This window comes from Chironomus tepperi, unplaced genomic scaffold (genome assembly GCF_022539635.2).
Source record: "Chironomus tepperi strain 1889 unplaced genomic scaffold, CSIRO-AGI_Ctep_v1 contig_423, whole genome shotgun sequence".
Lineage (NCBI taxonomy): Eukaryota > Metazoa > Arthropoda > Insecta > Diptera > Chironomidae > Chironomus > Chironomus tepperi.
Window position 1 is genome coordinate 147,819 of NW_027226545.1, and position 20,571 is coordinate 168,389.

Genomic DNA, 20,571 nt, shown 5'->3' on the forward strand with positions numbered 1-20,571 from the left:
CATCTGTTATCTCTTTTTTGTTATTAAATTAAGGAATTTAGTTCCGAAAATATTTGTTTACGTGATTGAATATATTTGCATAGTGATAAAGAGTTTTGGTTCTATTGTAAGAAGTGTTAGATGACGAGAATAGAGTGGAACTAGAGATGGACAACTACCTTAGTTTTGACTCTGAATTTTTAATGATTTTTTGACTATTTTAAGTCATGAAACCTTGAAAATTCCATTATAATTCTGAATTTGGATATACTAATCTCTCAAATTACTGATATTTCTATGCAAATTAGGTATTTATTGATTTATCACTTAATAAGCATCACAAATTATTCGATTTCGTATTTGGACATAGGAATTTCTTGATTATTGAGTGATGTGATTTGATTTTTAAAAGGAAATGGAATTTAGAATGACTACAAACATGTCGCATGGATCAGATTCTTGTAGACATTTGATAAAAACTCTTAATCACTAGATTCTGGTCTAAAACTGACGTGGAAAGCATATTATCATGATCCAGGAATCTAGAATTGCTATTTACTTCCTGAAATCGAGTAAATTTAGTTTAAATTTCTTGAGTGGACTTAAATATGTTAAAACTAGTCATCAACTGGATATTTTCTTGCCATGAACCAGATTTAACGTATTTTTGTCTACTCGAGATCATTACTAGGATGCTTAAGGTCCAAGTAATCATTATGTAGGTTCACCAAATAGACAAAGAACATGCCTGCCTGAGCAAACTTTCTTATGAACATACCCAATCGGTATAGAAGAGCATCATCAATAAATAAGCACATTCTTAAGTATGCTCGGATACTCAACATCAGAGTTGTCTAAAATGTGAGCTGTGGCTTACTTGTGTGTCTTAGAAGAATTTTCAAAGCAATTTTCTATTCCCAAAGTGTATAACGACAAGCTGTGGCTCAAAAAATCATGAGCAACACTGCCATACAATCCAGGCAATTAATCCAGTTTATCACTAAGCACACCATCATGGAACTCTTTATCCATCCCAGAGCTCGAAGTCAGCTCGAATTTTGTGTGAAGTCGAGACCACTCAAGTCGTTCTATCCAAAATTCGACTCAAATTCAAACTCTAATAAATCCCAATTAAAATCCACAACAATAGCATTCATAAATCATCTTCAAACAACCCCACAAGTTTCCATCTCTAGATAGACAGGATAAATACATATCTAACGATGACACCATCAAATGCCATAACTTGCGTATCGAACAATACAATATCTTCTTCAACACGTCAAAACAGGTGAGGCTTAGTGTATTGACTCGATGACTGCTTATATTTTTACGTATATGGAATTAGTCACAAAATTATTTTATTCTAAATAAAGATAAAAATACCGAAAAGGAGGAAGAAGAAGACATGAAGATGAAAAAGAAATCAATCGAGTGGGATGAGCAATTGCCAAAATATTTCGTTAGAATTTTTATTTATAATGAAGCACAGAAACTTTATATTGTTAATTTATGGATATAACAATGAAATAGCGATTATTGATGTTCTCAATTCTCTAACTCAATATAACAATTTATATACAAGAATTGCACATAAAGAATACAAACTTTTTTTTTTAGATGGAATGTGATTGTTGGTTGTGGCTGATTAGCGTGGATTTTAAAAATGTGGGAAAAATTTATTTGCAATTATTATGGTGGGAAATTGTGAAGCTTTAAGTTGGTCAAATTGTTAATTAGTTCCTTCTAAGTCTCAATGATAATGGACTTATTTTAGCATTTCTTAAGAAGCTCTTCCTGGAAGGTAGTTTAGAAGGACGTGTCAACTTAAGGTTATATTGCTTTTAGTGTCTATTGTGCATGTGAAAGTACATTGAAGTTAATCTGTTAACTTGAATTAATTTTTTTATGACCAATTGAACAAGCTTATTTACATAGTTAATTAAGGTCTTCAAAGCTGACTTTCTGGACGATATAAGAGCTTGTTCATGTCTAAATAACTCTTGGAAGGAAGCTGTCGATAGAGATAGTATTGCGCTTGGTATCGGAAATTGGCAAGTTGAAGCCAATAATAGAGCCAGCTTCATATCTTAATATGGGTTTGTTTTGATCATAAATGACCTATATGACATCTTCATGTTTTTTTTAATCAAACTTTTTGAATTTTAGCGAACATTATGGACATCGCCTATCCATTAACGAATCGACACCACGACCATCAGCTTCAAGCGACACCTGTAGGAGGTCATGGATCACAATTGATCTGTATGACAAATGATTAAGTAATTAAGTATTTACATAGTATACTGGTCGGACAGATCAATTGCGATTCATAGACTCCCTCAGATCCCACCTAAAGTTGGCTTTATCACTGACCTCCATCATAGCAAGTATAATACTGAAGGATTAAAAGAACTTATTTAATGGAGCTTCTACAATTCCTCTCCTCCAACATGACAAGTACATCGAAGCCTATTCTTTCTGACTCGTTACATGATGTCGGCCACTTTACTAAGCTGATAGAGTTTAGTTCAGGGATTGAAAATACAACATACAACAACAAGCTGACATTCTAACTCATTTGTAAAGTTATGGAATCAATTCCCTTCTACAATTGGAATGGTGATAGGACATACTCTTCGAAAGAAGAGTGCCTGAAAAAAATGTCATTGCTGGAACAGAAATGCAAGTTTGTTACACCGATCTTGGTTGGAATCAGCCATGGAAACGGCGTTTAAGAGTTCTAAAAGTTCCTTGGCACAAAACAGTGATGAAAGGATGTTTAGCTAATTGTGCAGACAAAGGATTTGTACATACTAGGTGACAGAACCAGCAACAGAGTGAGATGGTTCTTTTTATTGCAACTTAAGCTTCCCATTGATACTTGGTCATAGTGAGTGACTAATTATCCATAATATTCTACTTAACAAATGATTCTGTCCACATAATAAGGATTCGTACCTTGCTCACGACATGACATGAAAGAGAGTCAAATTTCCAACAATTTCTCACAGAATCTCTCGCCGGTATTACCGCTAAATCACATAATTTATGACTGCATTACATTAAACTCATATTATATTCTAGACATATACCTAATTGCAACCTCTTAAAGAGATATCCTCAAACAATTTTCTAAATGTAATCACTCATAAAAAATAAAACTTCGCTCGTAGAAATCCGCACTAAAGACTTTAAATAGGCGCACACAAACAAAAAAATGAGAATAATTGACGATAAATATCTATAATTGCTCAGCAAAAATAAATAGAATAGTTGAAAGATACATTTCATTATTGTTATAACTATAATTTATTGGATATTTCTCTTTCTTTAACTTCGCTATATTTGCTAGGGAGTTAAGCATAACCGGATGCAATTGATATTGTAAGTACTACGTGATGGCCATCAATAAATAGCAAAAATTTATCATCAAATGCGTGAGAAAATTCTAAAAAAAGACCAAGAAGAAGCCATCGGTCAATAATGATATTTTAAATGCCAATTTCCATTTCACTAAATGCAGTACGACATGCATCTGCCTTGATCCTCATCTTATTTCTCCCGGTCATATAAAGTGCATACGTATAAAGGTTCTGGCATCAAGAATGTAACGGTGAATTTTTCTGTATTTTTTTTCACATCATTGACGCGCGGCATAAGAAGGTACGAAATGCATAAAGGTATTTACTTATATTTTTAAGTATATTTATATGTATGTTGATTTCATTTTAATATACGTGAGATATTCTTTAACATATGCAAAAGAACGGATTTTTATGCAATATTTTCTCCATGTACGTAAATTAATCAAATGTAAAAATATCTCGCGTTCTTTCCATCTACTTTTGTGTCTACCTTGTTTTTTGTTGTTGTTGCATAGTCTATGAATATTTAAAAGAATATTTACTTGTGATATTATGGGAAGTAAGAGAATTTCAGGCTTGTTGGTCAGTTAGAAGCGAATTTGAAGGTAACAGCTTCAGGGATGTAGCTAGAAGGTAGGTTTGTACCCCCAAAAACCCCTTCAGAGCTCGAAGTCGGATTCGAGTAGACTTAAGTCGACTTTTCCATATACAATTCGAGTCGACTTCCAGCTCTGGGAGTTGGAGCTTTGCAGAACAGGCAAAACAGGCAAAAACCGTACAATTTCTTGATAATTTGTACGGTTTTGTAAGAAAACCGTACAAATTCTTGATAACTTGTATGGTTTTGTAAGAAAAACCGTACAAATTCTTGATAATTTTTATGGTTTTGTAAGAAAAACCGTACAAATTCTTGATAATTTTTATGGTTTTGTAAGAAAAACCGTACAAATTCTTGATAATTTATATGGTTTTTAATACAAAACCATACAAATTATCAAGAAATTGTACGGTTTTTGCATGTCACAGGTGTGTATTTGCAACTCTGGAACAAACCCTTTATAGGCAACGTTCCTGAGCCGACTTGTTTCGACTCTTTCCATAAAAAAATTCCCAGCCTACTGAATGCGACCCTGACTACCTTTCCGCATCACTCAACACCATCATCAACTGCAAATTAAGCTGTTCATCTTCGCCATGTCTAATTAAATAAATTAATCTTCATATTATTAAATTTTTGTTTTTTTGGCATAAAATCAACTAACGTGACTAATTTCATTGGATAGTAATATTGCGGAACTTTGATGGTTTATTAACTAACTCAGTGCAGCTTATTGTGTCAAACTCAATTTTTTTGTTTGTCTAAAATAAAATAAAATAATAATTCGCAAAATTTTAGTCTGTAGGAAAACATGTCGCTTTTTTTGAATTTCCGTTTTTAGCAGTAGATAATTCTCGTGACACTTAGAAGTCCCTTTTGGTCAGTTTTCGTTCCTAGTCCTGGTCTTGGCTTTGCTCTCGAGAAGATAAAGAATAGATTGTTCCTTAAATAATCTAGGGCTTATTTAGGAAAAGCACAAATCTAGATCTGTTCTGGGCAACTGTTAGTTAACCGTATGCCAAATTATTCTCCTATTCTACTCAAGGATACTTAAATTGCGAGTAGACGTCAATTTCAAATTTGCATCTTTGTGGAACAGAAAAGCTGATTCCTACAGGGATGGTACGACAGATCAACGATCGTAGTGTCTGTTACAACCAGTCATGAGTTATGGGACCATGAGCTATTAGAACACTAATAGGAATACTAATAGGATGGGCTGAGATGCTTTTGAAGCTTAATTCACAAAATGTCATTTCTTTAGATATAAAGCTGCGGAAGGGTCCATAGAATTTTTTCAGTTATTTCCTTCTTAGTGGTATAGTGGGTTTAAGGGTCAAAACTTAAAGTTTGCAAAGTTCAATTCCTCTTCATCAAACAGTCAGTTAACTTAACTCCACAACCAAAATCAAAGAATCTCATCAAATTTAATTAAAAAATCTTCATCAAATTCCTTTTTGTTAACATTGTTAACCTTCCTGGAAAAGCTCATTAAACGATACCAAACTTCCGACAAGAATCAATTTGAATGACATTTATCTCTTCCACCAAAATTCAGTCAGCCAATTCAAACCGAGAATATTCACATATTTATTTATTTTTGCAAAAATCGAAGAAAAGAAGTTTTTTGTTAGACGAGCCATAAGAGAGAGAGAGGTCAAGTTGAAAGATCACGTTCAATGAGAACGAGGAAATAGATAGCACGAGAGCAAATTAGAGATTACGTAGAACTCTCGGTCGGGTTTTTGTTGCTTATTAAAAATTCTATTGTAAAGAAATCTTTTTTGCATTTTAGTTCTTCTTGGTAGTCAACTGGAGAAGATTATGTAATTCATTTGGATATTGTTGCTGTGGAAAAGTGAGTTGAGGTGGCTTGGTGGCTGATTGGGTTCGATGTTTGGTAGTTTGGGATCTAATTATTGTGATACCGACCAAGCGGTCATGGGTTCGAGACTCGGAAGGAGAAAATTTCTCATTTGTTCTTTTTCGAATCATGTGCTGAGGAAACACTGTTTATAGCCTTCCTTTTTAGACTAAAGACAATAAGCTGGCAATAGCGTCATCAAAGGAGAGATTCTGTTCCCACTATGAACTTGTAAGCCTACTGAGTGCAGTTGTCTGAAGCACCCTCACTCGTTAAACAGTCATTAGGCGCAAATCCAAAAGGAAAAGGCTCACGGGTGCTTCAAAAGCAACTTGGTGTGGAACAGTAATGCGGGAATGTCAATTTGATGTCAAAAACAGATAACTTGAGCAATAGTCATATTGAAAGCCTTCTGACCATCTGTAATAACCTAGGCACCAAGTCCGGAGCATGTTTCCAGTAAGTTAGCAGCAAGTAAGTCTTGAAACGCCCCAGCCGCAGCTCTGGATCTCAATGATCTGAATACATAAAGGTTTCCTTTTCAATACGTAAAAGGTCAGACGTGTCAGATATTGGTTTTTTTGAATTTTAATGCCTTCACACACAACAATATATTAATCTACTCCAATTTATTTATGGCATAAGTAATCAAAATAAAATTAAATTAAGTGACATTTCAATCATCTCAATCATTTATGCTGACATGGCATTTAAGAAGAATGAGAAAGAGTAAAAAAGAGGTTAAGGAGGTCAAGATGGTTTTAAACTTAATTACATAACATTTTTTTAATACATTTCATCGTGCCTTACAAAAGAAATCTCATCCAGAGTTGGAAAACTGGTACCTGTGTCATGCAAAACCCATACAAATTCTTGATAATTTGTACGGTTTTGTAGGAAAAAAACTTTTAAATTGTCATTAATTTGTAAGGTTTTTACCAGTCACAGCCACTTGATTTCCAACTCTGGATCTCATCAACAGCATCGAGAATGAAGTGAAATTAAAATGTAATATCGTTCAGAAGTAATTATTTTCTACGAACAGATAACAACATTGATATACGTGGCATGACAACAGCAACAGTAGCAAAAATAAGCAGTTGAGGATATGCCATTCTCTAAATAAAGAGAAAAAAGAGAGATTGCGTAAAGAAAGTCGAGCGGAGATATAATAGGAAGCAGAGGAAGAAGAAGTGTAAATGTTTATTGTAGGTGGAAAAAAAAAAATGTAACGCATTTGTTTTGTGAAATTAGAGACATAATTGAGGACGGTTTTGAATTATTTTTATGTAGGATGATTTAGATCGTGCTCTTATTTCCGGTATTTTTTTGAGGGTAGATTTTATCGAAGTTTTTTGAGAGCTTTTTTGGTTTGATTAGAGATGGTTTTGAAGAAATGATTGAAATTGATGAGCTAAAAGACAAGTGGTGTAGATGATGACGTACGTAAAAGGGCGTAAGACAATTTCTAGACGTTAAATCTATTGTAAATGACATCAAAGAGATGCCAATGATCAAAATTGATTCATTAGACTAGCTTACTCAATAAATCATTCAATATATTTTGTTCGAGTTTGTCTTAAACTGCAGGCTTGCAGCATTGAACGAACTATAAGGTACAACCGAAAACAGCAGCACTGCACATCTAAAATGCTTGAACAATAGGCCTACAGGCCTTGTTGGAGCCTAAAATTTTGCTTGTAAACTAAGAATATGCAAATGAGCTATAAAAAGGGTCTAAAGTTGACAAAAACTCATAGGATATTCAGAATTAATATATAAACTGTGTGTCTCAACCCACTGGTGTACATTGAGCAATCTTAAGTGTGTCACGAAAATTTCTCAAAAAACTCATAAAAGTAGATTTAACTTAAAATCCTCAGATTTGAAAGTTGTTGATTAAAGATCGGCCACGAACTGGAGAGCTGCATTTCCTGTGTTTAAGGTTCACAGGCAAGCAGTTTCGACTGCATCTTATAGCTTGATTAAGTTTGCAAGTCTGGATTTTTAGCCTACAGGCCTGAATTTTAACCCTGCAGACCTGCTGTATTTAACGAACTCCATTTTAATTGCTATTGTGTATCGGCAATCACAGCAGCACTAAACTCAAAACTATTCAAAAATTCAAATCTATTCAAATGATTTTTCGAGATCATCAGCACACCATACCTCAATTGCAATTAGAAATCATTTACAAAAAAAAAGTTGTTCAATGACCCCACCTCGTGATTAATACAAACTGCATGAAAAAAAATTTCCATTGTTTATGTAAAAACATCGCTACAGAAAAAAAAAGTAAAAATAAAAATTACACAAAAGCAGAAATTGATTGTAGGAAGCCTTACTGACTGCCGATGAAATGATTTTAATTAAAACGTGCGATAAGCGCTTAATGACAAAAAAATGGTGTCAGTTTTACGCTTTTTTTTTGTTACTTAAGCGTGTCGTGTCTAAATTATGTTTAATGTACCTTAAGCTGCCGCATTTGAGATATTAAGAGTTGCTCATAGTCATGTCTACGCAACAACAACAACAACGATAGAGATGAAATTGGCATACACAATGAAAGTGTGACGAATTTTTCTCACAAAACAAAAATAATTATTGCAGCATAAATTGTAGTTCCTCTCGGTCTGTAATGATTATACTCTATGGACAGATGTGGGCAATCTTGATTTTTTGATGTGCAGCTTGGTGGTAAGGTTTGAAACTGTACATGATATTCTGAGCGACATAAATGAAGAAGGCTTCGCGACGGAACATTAAAGGCATTCGTATGGACGCTAAATGGCGATGTATTCCATTTGGTATTAAAAGAAGTGATTTAACGTAGCCTTAAAAGCTTAACGAAGCCTTACAAGCTCAACGATAGCTTTAAAAGCTCCGTGATTGAGCCTTATTCATTTGTGTAGCTTGGTCATACGTTTCATGGCATTGCCAATAATTTGTGGCGTCACACAAGCGTACCGTAGCACACAAGTTGCATTCTTCAAATGTGTCGCTTGGACATACGATTTGTGGAATTTCCAAGAACTTGTGGCGTCACACTATCGTTGCGCGACACACAAGTTGTCATTCTCAATAATTTGTGGCGCCACAACACTCTAGTTGCCTTCTAAATTTGTGTAGCTTGGATATACGGTTTATGGCATTCCCAATAATTTGTGGTGTCACGCAAGCGTACCACAGCACACAAGTTGCTGAAGACAGCAGTTTTCAGTTTTTTAGAACAAAAATTCGATTCGAGACATTTCTAACAACTTGTGTCGTCATACTAGCGTGCCGAATCACACTAGTTACCCACCCCTGCTCTACTCACAAATATATTAATTTATATAACGAGCTCGACGTACTTGATTAAATATTTCTTTTATTTTTATTACATCATGTAATAACTTTAATCATTCAACAATAAAAATTAATATTTATTGCCATACCCAATGAAGGCTTGAAGAATACTAAAAAAAAACAGAATTGCCTTCAATTCATTCTTCTCACAGATTACAATTGGACTTTATTGTATTTCCCTTAAGTCACAATTCACAAAACAGCTAAAATAAACAATGAGGGTAGACTATAAATGGATATTGCTATAAATGTGACACTAATTCATTCCTGATAACGCATAATAATAAATACAGGTCCCCAACAACAATTTATTGTTTGTGCTATGCCTTACCATTTAAGCATGATGACTCGTCCCAACAATGAGAATCGGTTCCTCATTAACATTGATCGTTGGTGAGCATTTCTATAAAGAAATAAAGAAAAAAAGAATTTTTTTAGTTTAAAATGCAAAATAATAGCTGCTTTGTTGCTTATTCACTTCCATCTACGTCCTTGAACTAATTTTGAAGCTTTTTTTGAATTTTAAATTTTTTTCTTATTCTATGAAACGAATTCAGTCATAATTGAATGCAAATAAGAAGTCCAAAAAAAAAGTCTATGAGCTTAAAAGACAATAATGCTAAAAACAATTGAGAGTGAGTGAGAGAGAGAGAGATAGAATTATAATCGTGAAATGTTATTTAAGCATTAACATTAATAACGGCTTTGTTGTATTATTATTTCCCTATTGAATAAATTTACATTCCGCGATAGGAAATGCAAGTAATTATGTGAGTGAATATGAAGAAAATAATAGAAATAAAAATGTTTTTTAATTACTTTTCAAACACGATTTTCGAATTTAGCAAGAGTTTTTTTTGCTGGTAACGCAGGTTGTTTTCTAATGCATTAAGTTTGGGTGATATCTGTTTGATCTCTAATAGATTATTGCAGTGGTTGGTGATTTGGAAGTTTTCTTGTTGAATGGCAATGGAAAGGAATAATAAAGGCAACTTGGGGAATCTACTTGGCATCGGTTATTGAGAAGCGGTGATACCAGTGATAGATTCAACTTCTGACGCAAACTAAGAGAGGCCATGGATCACAACTGATCTGTACGGTCAACGAAGTAAATTGACACAAGTGGGCAACTTGTGTGGAACAGCACACCACTGTATCGCTTAAGTTCTCTCGGCTTGCCGCAAAATTTTTCCAAAAATTCCAAAAATAGGCAATTTTATTAAAATTTTCAGATTTCATTAGAAAAAGTTCAAATAATAACCCTAAATGTAGCACCATTGAAACACATGAAGGTTTGCCCACACCTGAGTTATTGGGTGGAGAATACTTTTATTGAGTTTTTGCCACTTTTTTGTATTAGATTTAGTAGAAAGCTCTCATTTAAAAGCTGTTACATTTGAAAGAAATGCAAAAAGCTTTTCGAAGTGAGAGCTCAAATTTTTCAAAATGGATGATTAATCTTGTTTGAAAAAGCCATTTGAAACCGTTTAGTTTCTTTTTGCAAGTTAAAAACGGTCTCTTAATTGAATTGACACTTCATTTAATAAAACAAGTCGATTCTGATTTGGTGTGACTCTGGCATGATGCCGACGTGATTCTAGCATGGTGCCAGCGTGACTCCTAGCATTGTGCTGAAGTATTTAATCTGAAGTATCTGAAACTAATTCAGAGTCACTCCGGATCAGAATAAAATTTAGTACCAAATCAGAGTAACACGGAATTTAAGCCGTATCTGGCACCATCTCAGACAGAATTTGTCAAAATCATCGTGACTCTAAGGCCCCAATTCCGATGGAATAGCTTAAATCCGGCATGATTCTGACTTGGTGACAGATTTGACCCCATGCCAGAGTCACGCAGAAATTCACCACCAAGTCAGAGTCACGCTATCCTGATGCCAGATTTTGGATCGATTAACCGAGTCATCGTAGTCCGGTTTATCTTTCTAAATTATGCGTTCCATTCCCTCAAAAATCACCAAATCCACAAACTCATCTCACATTTAATTGTAATTTCGCTTTTCTTTTCATTAGGTATATAAATTTTTTTTGTTCATGAAATCGATGATAAATTATTCAAGAAAAAAAAGCAGAGTGTTCAAATAACAAAAAATTTATTTTTTCATCACGACGAGTCGTCACGGTAAATTTCAATGGTAAGTAGGAAAGGAGAAGCAGCAAGTGTGCATAGTCAGTTGCCCATAAATTGAATTGGATACAATTTTATTTTTGTTACCTGGTTCCAATTTTTTCAGTCTTTCTTTTCATCCGCTGTGACCTTCATATAAGGAGAAGTGAAATACATGCACACATTCATATGATTTTTAATATCATTTTAATTTTTTTTTTATTTTTAAGGGGCAACCATACAATCAGCTCAATTTTTTCTCTCTCTTTTTTACGTAGTCATTCGCACTCGTTGAACCGTTAATAAGACAATTTTTTATTATTTATTGTTGTTGTTGTTGTCGATTCTTCGACATGCGAGCTTAAAAAAAATCATTCCCTCATTTCACATACATAAATTATATATTTATTTTTACTTAATTTATTGTGAGACACAATTGACACATTCAAATTATTTTTCACGTAATTCTCAGCTCCTATTCTTTCAAAAAAACCTTTAAATTATCTCTTTATTTATTCGTTTGTCAATCAAAAAAAAAAGTTTTTTGATTTTTTATTTAGTTTTTTCGTGTGTTCATTCCGATTGAATTTGGCAACACCCCACATGTTTATATGCAACGGTTCTTTCCCGAGCGATACATTATGCAATGTTTGAAGAGCCCACCCTTTAACAATTAACAATCTGTTGTATCACGCTTTTTAGACCTGCAGTTTATGGTGGAATTAGAGTCACTTGAAAGGTCTGCACACTGCAAAGATACAAGAGTACGTCATAAGACCTGATGTACCATGTCAACTCATGGAAAAAAACTGTCGATAGAACTAGTGCCACACTTGGAAATGGATAGAAATCGGCAAGTGGCAGCCATCGACAGAACCAGCTTCAGGAGCCGCCTATCACACTTGATTGGATTTGTAGAAGCGCTCAAAAACTGCACCAAACTCTCGAACTGAGCTTCGTAACTAAAACAGTGAAATAGAAAAATAGTTTCGAAAATTAGACATGACCTCGGATTGAACTCAGGAACTTAGGTATGTAAGGCTACTGACTCAATTAATTGGACCACTGATGCCATTTCAAATAGCATTCGTTTTCGGTTCATATGACTGCAAATGCTGAGTAGATGGCTTCGTTTGGCGTCCATATGGCTGTATTGGCTGTAAAGACGGCTCTGTTTGGCGTCCATATGTTTACAAAGGCTGAAAAGGAAGCTTCCATATGGTAAAATAGCCATGGTATTAATAAGACTGACTTGGTTTAGCCTACTTTACATGTGTCCCGAGGTTTAAGACGCCTATTCAACCTTTACAGTCATACACAGAGACGCCTTTCATTTGGCATTAATAAGAAAGTTTTAGCAGAGCCTTTTTAAACTGTATCGCTCGGTTTTAATTCCTCTATTATGTTTCTCACAAATTCTTTTTTGTAACGTGCTAATAATGAATATTTTATACGTGCCATATTCAACTCAATTTTGTTAACTAGATATGCATATTTAGTCAACGTAATATTTAAATTACATACCAAGCAGCATGTACGACATGAAGAAGGGTTAAAATAAATTCTTGTACTATATATTACCATGAAACTGAATAAGCTATGGGGAATATCAAGGACATTGAAGGACAATGTGTGCATGTGCATATTCATAATGTATTGTATATACTTCTTATTATTCCTATTGTGTACTTATGTACAATTTTTTTCGTTGAAATGTAGAGGACGGAAATTGATATTTCTGTCACTGCCATTGACAGCAATTGTTCAGTAAAAATTTCATTTCAATTAAATATTCGATGAGAGAAGGAATATAAAATAAATAAATAAAGCAGCTATTCAATGTAGGTGGTTGTCGATTACATTTCATTCATTCCCACATTCGGAATATATAAAAAAATTGATTTTCATTTGAATAATGAATTGAATTGAGAATTTTTTAAAGAAAAAGTTTTATTTTGATGAATTGAGATCGATTTGATACCTTCTTTTGTATCTTATGCTGTGATTGAGTTTTGATGAATATTTTTTTTTGTGGGTTTTTTTGGTGCTTTCTTTTGTCATCTTTTCATCATATTTTCAATAAATGTTACATTTTTAGGTGCAGAGATGGGTACAGTGAGAAGAATGCGTTTGCCAAACTCAAAATACTTTAATTTGCTAGATTTTATTTTGAGGGATTTCAATAACCCATAAAATTTATGAGTTCTATATTTTTATTGTGCTTGGAATATTTTTATTGGATCGTTAATATAGAATTTTTATTCCAATAAACACTATATCATGCTCTAGTTCTATACCATCAGTCTAGAATAGCTCTAGGTGTTTAATATGACTAAGATAAACTTAGAGATTCTTATACTGTATCTAAAAGTTTTAAACCAGAGGGTATTGAGAAAGCCAAAATATGACTCAGGAGCTGATCCAACTACTAAATACACCGCATGCGACCGATTAATATGATATAGTAAAAGCACATGGAAGCAATCTTCTTTGTAGGATAGAATCTTACAATCAGATTAGCCTGATTCACACACTTTACAATGTTCTAACCAGTGCAACGAGTTAAGAGTATTCTTAGAACTTAAATCCAAATGACAAGTTCGATTGTTTTCACCATAAGGATGTCACCTGGGTTGTCATTTGTTGGAGTAGACAACTTGACATAATGTTTAGGTAAATAGAAGACTCACGGTCACCTAATGATATTTTCTCCGGAACGTTATATAAAATATGTCATTAGGAGCTCTTGTTAATAACTCGACATGATATCAAAATGGTCCATTCTGGTTAGTTCTAAGTGTACTGTAACCTCGTTGCCGAAAATACCTCATTTCAATGTGTGCGGATAAGGTAGAGATAGTAAGGCTTACAACCGATCCTTAAGACTTACAGCGGATCAGTAAGACTTGCAACCGATCCATCAGGCTTTCAACTTCTAATTGACTTCTACAAAGAAAGCAACACAATACAAGAAACAATCCATACTCTAAGTTTAATGAGCAGTCGATTCAGATTCAGCATGCCTTCATCTATGCATTTGATACAGAATATCATATTATATGCACCAATACTCATCATTCTATTTTAATTTTCTCTCGGCTTAAAATAACATATAAACAAGCCCATTAGCTGTCACGAATATTCACCAAGAAGTTAAATTGATGTGACACTAAAAACACAAATATTTTTCTCTCAAATTCCGGTGCAAACTGGCTTCTTGAATTCCTCAACTGCCAATAATAATTTTGCGACAGAATATTTGAGACACTAAAATCATGACCTTCAGTTCAACCGCAAGATCACTTGACTGCGGAATTGCAAATAATTTTTTTTTATGAATCCTGAATTCCTTTTAAGAGATATCCGAAGGCGGGAGAATATTTATTATCAGGATTAAGAATTTTAATTAAAAGAAGCATGTAGTCTTGCGTATTTTTATGAGTCATTTTAATATCTTTTTATTTATAAGTTACTTCCTTAATTTTAAGTAAGATCTTGAACTTTCTTGTGTCTGACAGTTAAAATTATTCTTCATATTGGATTTACCTTCCTCAATAATTTTCAACCTCAAATTGTGCTGACACCCACACAACATCAATCCACAACTTGTTCAATTATCTTTTCAGTTTGCAATTTAAATTGGAAGGAATTAGAAGTAATAAGGAGGAACATAAAATAAAAATATGAATTTAGATCACATGTTTATGGCTATAGACTGACTTTTTTTTGTTTTAATGGAAATGTTTTCAAATTGATCTAATTTATTGACACATTGATCTACTAAAACCATAGAAGTTTGATTGAAATGTTATTTGAGTAGCTTTTTGTTTAAGTCATTCCATTTAAGGAAATGCAAATTCTAACAGTTCAAGTGAAATTATAAGGAACTAGAGTAAGTGTGCGGTAGTTATGTGGAAAAATGTGAAATGTTGATGAAACAGATGGTGTTCAGGCATATTGTTGGAATCGGATTACTACCCGAGTGACACAATTGAAGAAGGCTTCGCCACGGAGCTTGTAAGGCTCCAATACCTCTTTAAACTGCTTTAAGGGCTTTGCTAAACCTCTTTTGATCGCCTGAAGGAAAGACTTCGTATTTTCGTGCCAAAGCCTTCTTCATTTGTGTTGCTCGGGCTGTACTCTAACGGACAATGAGTATAGTTACTTAAATGAACGTGCTTATGAGTATTCTCAATCAATATGATTGAGCATGCTTAATTTTAAGAGTATACTCATGAAAGTGCTTCATGTCGGTTCGGAGGTAATGGCATTTCAACTGTATGTCACTGGAAGTGCAGCAGTAGGAAGATCCAAAAGATGTTTAATTTAGAAATTACCCTTTGCCATAAAGTCGAGTATTTTCCGAAACCTCTGTGTAGATAAGAAAGCTTTAGTCCTTAACATTCCGAACTGGGAGAAGTTCTCAAAGGATAGAACCGGACCTAGAAATTCTCTCGGCACGGCAATGGAATCATGCGCCCTTTTAGCTATTCAGATCATTGAGATCCAGAGCTTCGCAATTGCGATTCGCTTAGGAAATAAGCAAGACAATAACCCTTTAAAGCTCAGTGGTACGAGCATGCAACTGGAAATCATTAGGACTATGGTTCAAGTCCCTCTCAGAATCAATTATTAATAATTATACATTTTCTGTTAGATCAACACATATATGACTAGATTCTAGAAGAATCAAACTCATTTGACATCATGTAAACTGATGTACTTGACATAATGATGGACAAGACGTGTACAAGACTATAGAATAGATTGACAACTGACTGACAGACAAACAGATTAATGACTGCCATTAAATCATCAAAAAAGGTTTACTACAGCACGTGTAATTTTAATTTCCATACGAGCCCCTTTTAAGGCACAGAAGAAATAAAAATAAATTGAAAAGCAATAAACAGGAATAAATCTGAATAGATAAACATCAGATGGCTAAATAATGCACAAACAGTGAGAATGACAATCAAAAAACCAGTGAGACAAGATAACAGAAGTAAATTTTGTATTGCCAAGCTTAATATTCCTGTTATCATCACGTACACAGTTAATTTTGATTTTATTACAATTTTTTTCTGACGATATGTATTGATAATTTATAGAACGTGACACTTTCTTTCAACGCCTATCCAACTACAGTCTTTTATTATCGTTCATTAGTATCGGTATAGAAATGAAAAATAATGAAAAACTTTCCTGAATTGAATACGGTAACTAAAGTTAAATTGCTTAATTTTCATTTATGCTGCTTTTTTTTACTCTGATAATCAATTTAAAGCATATGAATTAACAATAAAAGGAAAAACTTTGTTGGATCAAATCCAGCGTTAGTGGTTGAGTTGCTTAGGCGCATTTTTTGGATGTTTATTGCTGCTGTGTATTGAATGTACTTAAAATTGAGGCTATTATATTTAATGAATGCATATCGAATATACCAATTTATCCGCTAGAGCACCCCCGCCCTATGAAGGGAAGTAACTTGGAGTAACCGGTTTGAACATCAAACTCCCCCAAACCCCATTGAATATGTCCCTGCCGTTATGTTGACGTTTTAATGACAAGACGTAAAACTGCCTTAATTGCACTGTGACCGCTGATTTTGATCCAAGACTACACAAGAGTTTCAAAACAGGCACCTGTGACAGGCAAAAAACACACACATTCTTGATAATTTGCATAGTTTTTCTTATAAATCCCAATAAATCCATACAAATTATCAAGAAATTGTACGGTTTTTGCCTGTCAAAGGTGTCTATTTTGAAACTCTGCGTGACACCATGCCGCTTGTGTACTGGATCTTATAGAAAGCTTATCATTGTCCTCCAAAGTGATGATTTAAGATCATTATGACTTGTAGGAAACTCACTCAATATTTAATTCGATTAACTGATTTTTGACTGTTTTGTCTATAGATTCTAGAAAAGACTATCAATTAAAACCATTAGCCATGCTATAACTATTCCTAAAGTCGACGAACTAGCCTCAGTTACTCAAATGAAATAGGTTCAGTAACCACTCCATCAAGGCACCGTCTGGTGTTATCATTATACGGCCAAAGACCTCTTTATAGCTTTTTAATGAAGGTGGTTTCAATATCGTGTTAGCTGTTGAAGCCACGTCGAGCCCAATGACCATATAATGTCAATGAATGCATCCGTGATGTCCCCTTGATAGAGTCACGAAGTAATTATCTCCATATTGTCCCTCGGTTAATCACCCAGCCAGATAAACTGACCACAAAAACCACTCAAACTTCATAAAAAAAAATTTTCAATAAGTTTATTTTTCGGTTTAATGGATTTTATTGTAGTTAATGCGATGGTGCTAATGCATATCAGATGAAGCGTTGGTGCTGTTCATTTTCATATTTTTTTTGCTGTATATACTTTAAATGGAACAATATTGCTTTATATTTTTCAAGGAAATAAGAAAAAATTTTCCACAAAAAAAATATAATTTTCATTTTTAAAGCAATTCGGATGTTAACGGAGCTTCATGTTTGCTTAGTAAAAGAAGCAAAAAAAAGAAATTCCAATTTTTGTTTCTATGGAAAGGAACAATTTACGTATCCGAGATGGAAATAAATTCTATGTACGAAAATTTTCATGAAAAACTTCTTAATTCTCTTTCTCATTTATTTGACATTTATGATTTTTTTGGTACGGATACTATTTTATATTTAGGTAATATCAGAGTTGAGGAGCTTAATGTTATATTTTTTGATGGTATTCTTAATGAGAAACATAAATCTAATGTCTAATTGTAAGACGTTGATTTAATGAATAATGTTTTGCGATGTTTGGATAGGTTATTTGTTATTTTGTAAGGTCAGATGTTCTAGATGTTCGGTCAATTGGGTTTGATTTGTTGCTTTAATGTGGATTGAACTAAGAGTTCTCGAGACCGGCACCAAAACTTCTCAATCTCGGTCTTGACACATCTCAAGTATCGAGATTGAGATTTTGAAGAGTTCATTTGAAGTCTCGGTCTCTGCTTCGGTTCCGATCATGGTCTCAGTCCCGATCCCAATCTCAGTTCCAGTTTCGCTCTCAGTCCAGATTTCGTTCTCAGTCTTAGTCTCGATTTTGGTCTCAATTCCGATCTCGGTCTCACTTCCGATTTCGGTCTCAGTTTCAATTTCGGTCTCAGTTCCGATATCGGTTTCAGTCCCGATCTCGGTCTCAGTTTCGATCTCGGTTTCAGTTCCGATTTCGGTCTCAGTTCCGATTTCGGTCTCAGTTCCGATTTCAATTGCAGTTCCGATTTCGGTATCAGTTCCGATCTCGGTCTCAGTCCCGATCTCGGTCTCAGTTCCGATTTCGGTATCAGTTCCGATCTCGGTCTCAGTTCCGATCTCGGTCTCAGTTCCGATCTCGGTCTCAGTTCCGATCTCGGTCTCAGTTCCGATCTCGGGATCAGTTCCGATCTCGGTCTCCGTTCTGATCTCGGTCTCAGTTCCGATCTCGGTCTCAGTTCCGATCTCGGTCTCAGTTCAGATTTCGGTCTCAGTGCGAGTCCCGATCTTGGTTGCATTCTCGGTCTCAGTCCCGGTATTGGTCTCAAAAATTGTCGATCTTAAGAAACCTTAGATTAGACCGTTTTCTAGGATGATCATCAGACTGAGACTCTAAAAAGTTCCAACAACCGCCTTTTAAATCCAATAATTCCTTTACAACAATTTCTCTACAGTAAAATTACCCAGTACTTTTCCACAAGTCGTGTGAATCTCCCCCAAAAAAACAGAATATTATTGACTTTCTAGGCTATTCAATCATCGTGACTTTAAAATAAATTCAAATGCATGCATTTCGTGGTCTCATAAAATTTTATTATTGTATAATAATCTGCATTGTGATTTTATTGCATTCTATATTTATCCTCTGTGCATGTGCATACGTGACCTAGACTTCTAGAAGGAATTTTTTTGTAGGAAATAACAAAAATATTTTTAAATTGAACATTTTTTTAATGGAAAAAAATGCAGCTGTGGAAATTTTTTGGGAATTTTTTGGTTTTTTGTGATTTTAAGGATGTTGTTTGGGCAGGTGTGAGAATCTTGTGGGTTGTTGCTTAAAGGGACTGAACTATGGAAAATTTTACGGAATTTCAGATTTAGGCAATTCTGTGGAATTTTGTAGAATATTCTGTCGATTAATTGAATCACAGTTGAGTTGGCGTCCGTACTTCCAAAATTATGGCAACTTTGGATCACTCCCGTGAGTTTGTCATAGAATAGTAATGTTGACTGCTGAATCACATTTCCATCCAGTTAGGATTTTGTAATTTTCACCACGTAGCGCTTGGAAGCCTACCTCACTATTATTAACATTGTAGCTATGTCTAAAGTCATAATTCATGTTTGAGTGGACAGTCTGAACCAGTCAATTGCGAGTCAATGCCTAGATCTAACGTATCTTTGTCCTATTGGCATATTTATGAGTTTCTGTTGATTCCTAAAATGTGATTGTGTGGCAAAATGGTCGAAACCTTTACCAAGACACTTAACTAATAAAAATGCATGTTCGATTCCTACCAGACATGTGCCAGAGACTAATAACTTCAATAAAATGAACTCAATAAGACAATTTGAGAACAGGAATTGAAACTTGATCGAGTTTATAGAACTTGAGTATTGAATATAAAGTCATTTGATGCCAATCCCTTAAGGTTCGGTCAAAAAACTGCTTTTCTTGCTTTTTTAAATATGCAAGCTGGAAGTTTTTGGACAAACTTCATAATTCATTATTAATTATTCGAATTTTGAGTATTGAGTATCGATCACTGCCTGAAAACAAAGCATTATCATCCCCATCCTACTCATTCTAACTTTTTAATATGACAAAAAGTTTGTGAATGTTTGTCCCAAAACATCAAATTAACCTTCTCATTAAAAGCCTTCATTAAATATTAAATTGCTGAATACTACATACATTCCCATACATACAGAGAGCAATTTCTAAATCAACGACAAAAGTTACAAATAGCCTATTAGAGTGACTACATTAATAATGTTTACTTAAAGTTGCTAATAGCCCCATTGACAAATGTTGTTTTCTTGTATGTACAACAATAATAAATATTAGTCCCTTCGCAACAAGATATAGAGTGAAAAATCATAGTTAATGTAGAAACTTTAATGGATGCCGAGAAAGAACAAGCCCGAGTGACACAGGTGATTAAGAATGGAGCTTTAAGGGTTAGCTAAAGCTCTTTTGTTAACATGTAGCGTTCAAGTGACACTCATATGACGTTCATGTGACGTCTATATGGCGTTCATG

The 20,571-nt window shown here is 34.2% G+C and overlaps 2 protein-coding genes across 2 annotated transcripts in view; one reads left to right on the forward strand and one right to left on the reverse strand.

Annotated features, from left to right (window-relative positions):
• Positions 1 to 20,571, reverse strand: part of B4 (imaginal disc development protein B4) — a 101,416-nt gene that overhangs the window by 64,333 nt on the left and 16,512 nt on the right. Inside the window, exon 2 of the mRNA XM_070649335.1 lies at positions 9,489 to 9,560. The gene's annotated coding sequence lies outside the window, so the exon portion shown is untranslated. The remainder of the gene's footprint in view (positions 1 to 9,488; positions 9,561 to 20,571) is intronic.
• On the forward strand, positions 1,203 to 18,872 carry LOC139097488 (sericin 1-like). Its single transcript, XM_070649358.1, has 2 exons — positions 1,203 to 1,270; positions 18,329 to 18,872. Exons 1-2 carry the CDS (start codon positions 1,203 to 1,205, stop codon positions 18,870 to 18,872), a joined length of 612 nt encoding a protein of 203 aa, XP_070505459.1.

Bases quoted from the DNA above. Each gene is read 5' to 3' on its own strand.
- LOC139097488 (XM_070649358.1), top strand. From the start codon at position 1,203: ATGACACCATCAAATGCCATAACTTGCGTATCGAACAATACAATATCT. The intron at 1,271-18,328 runs GTGAGGCTTAGT...TCCCAATCTCAG, and splicing joins TCTTCAACACGTCAAAACAG to TTCCAGTTTCGCTCTCAGTC.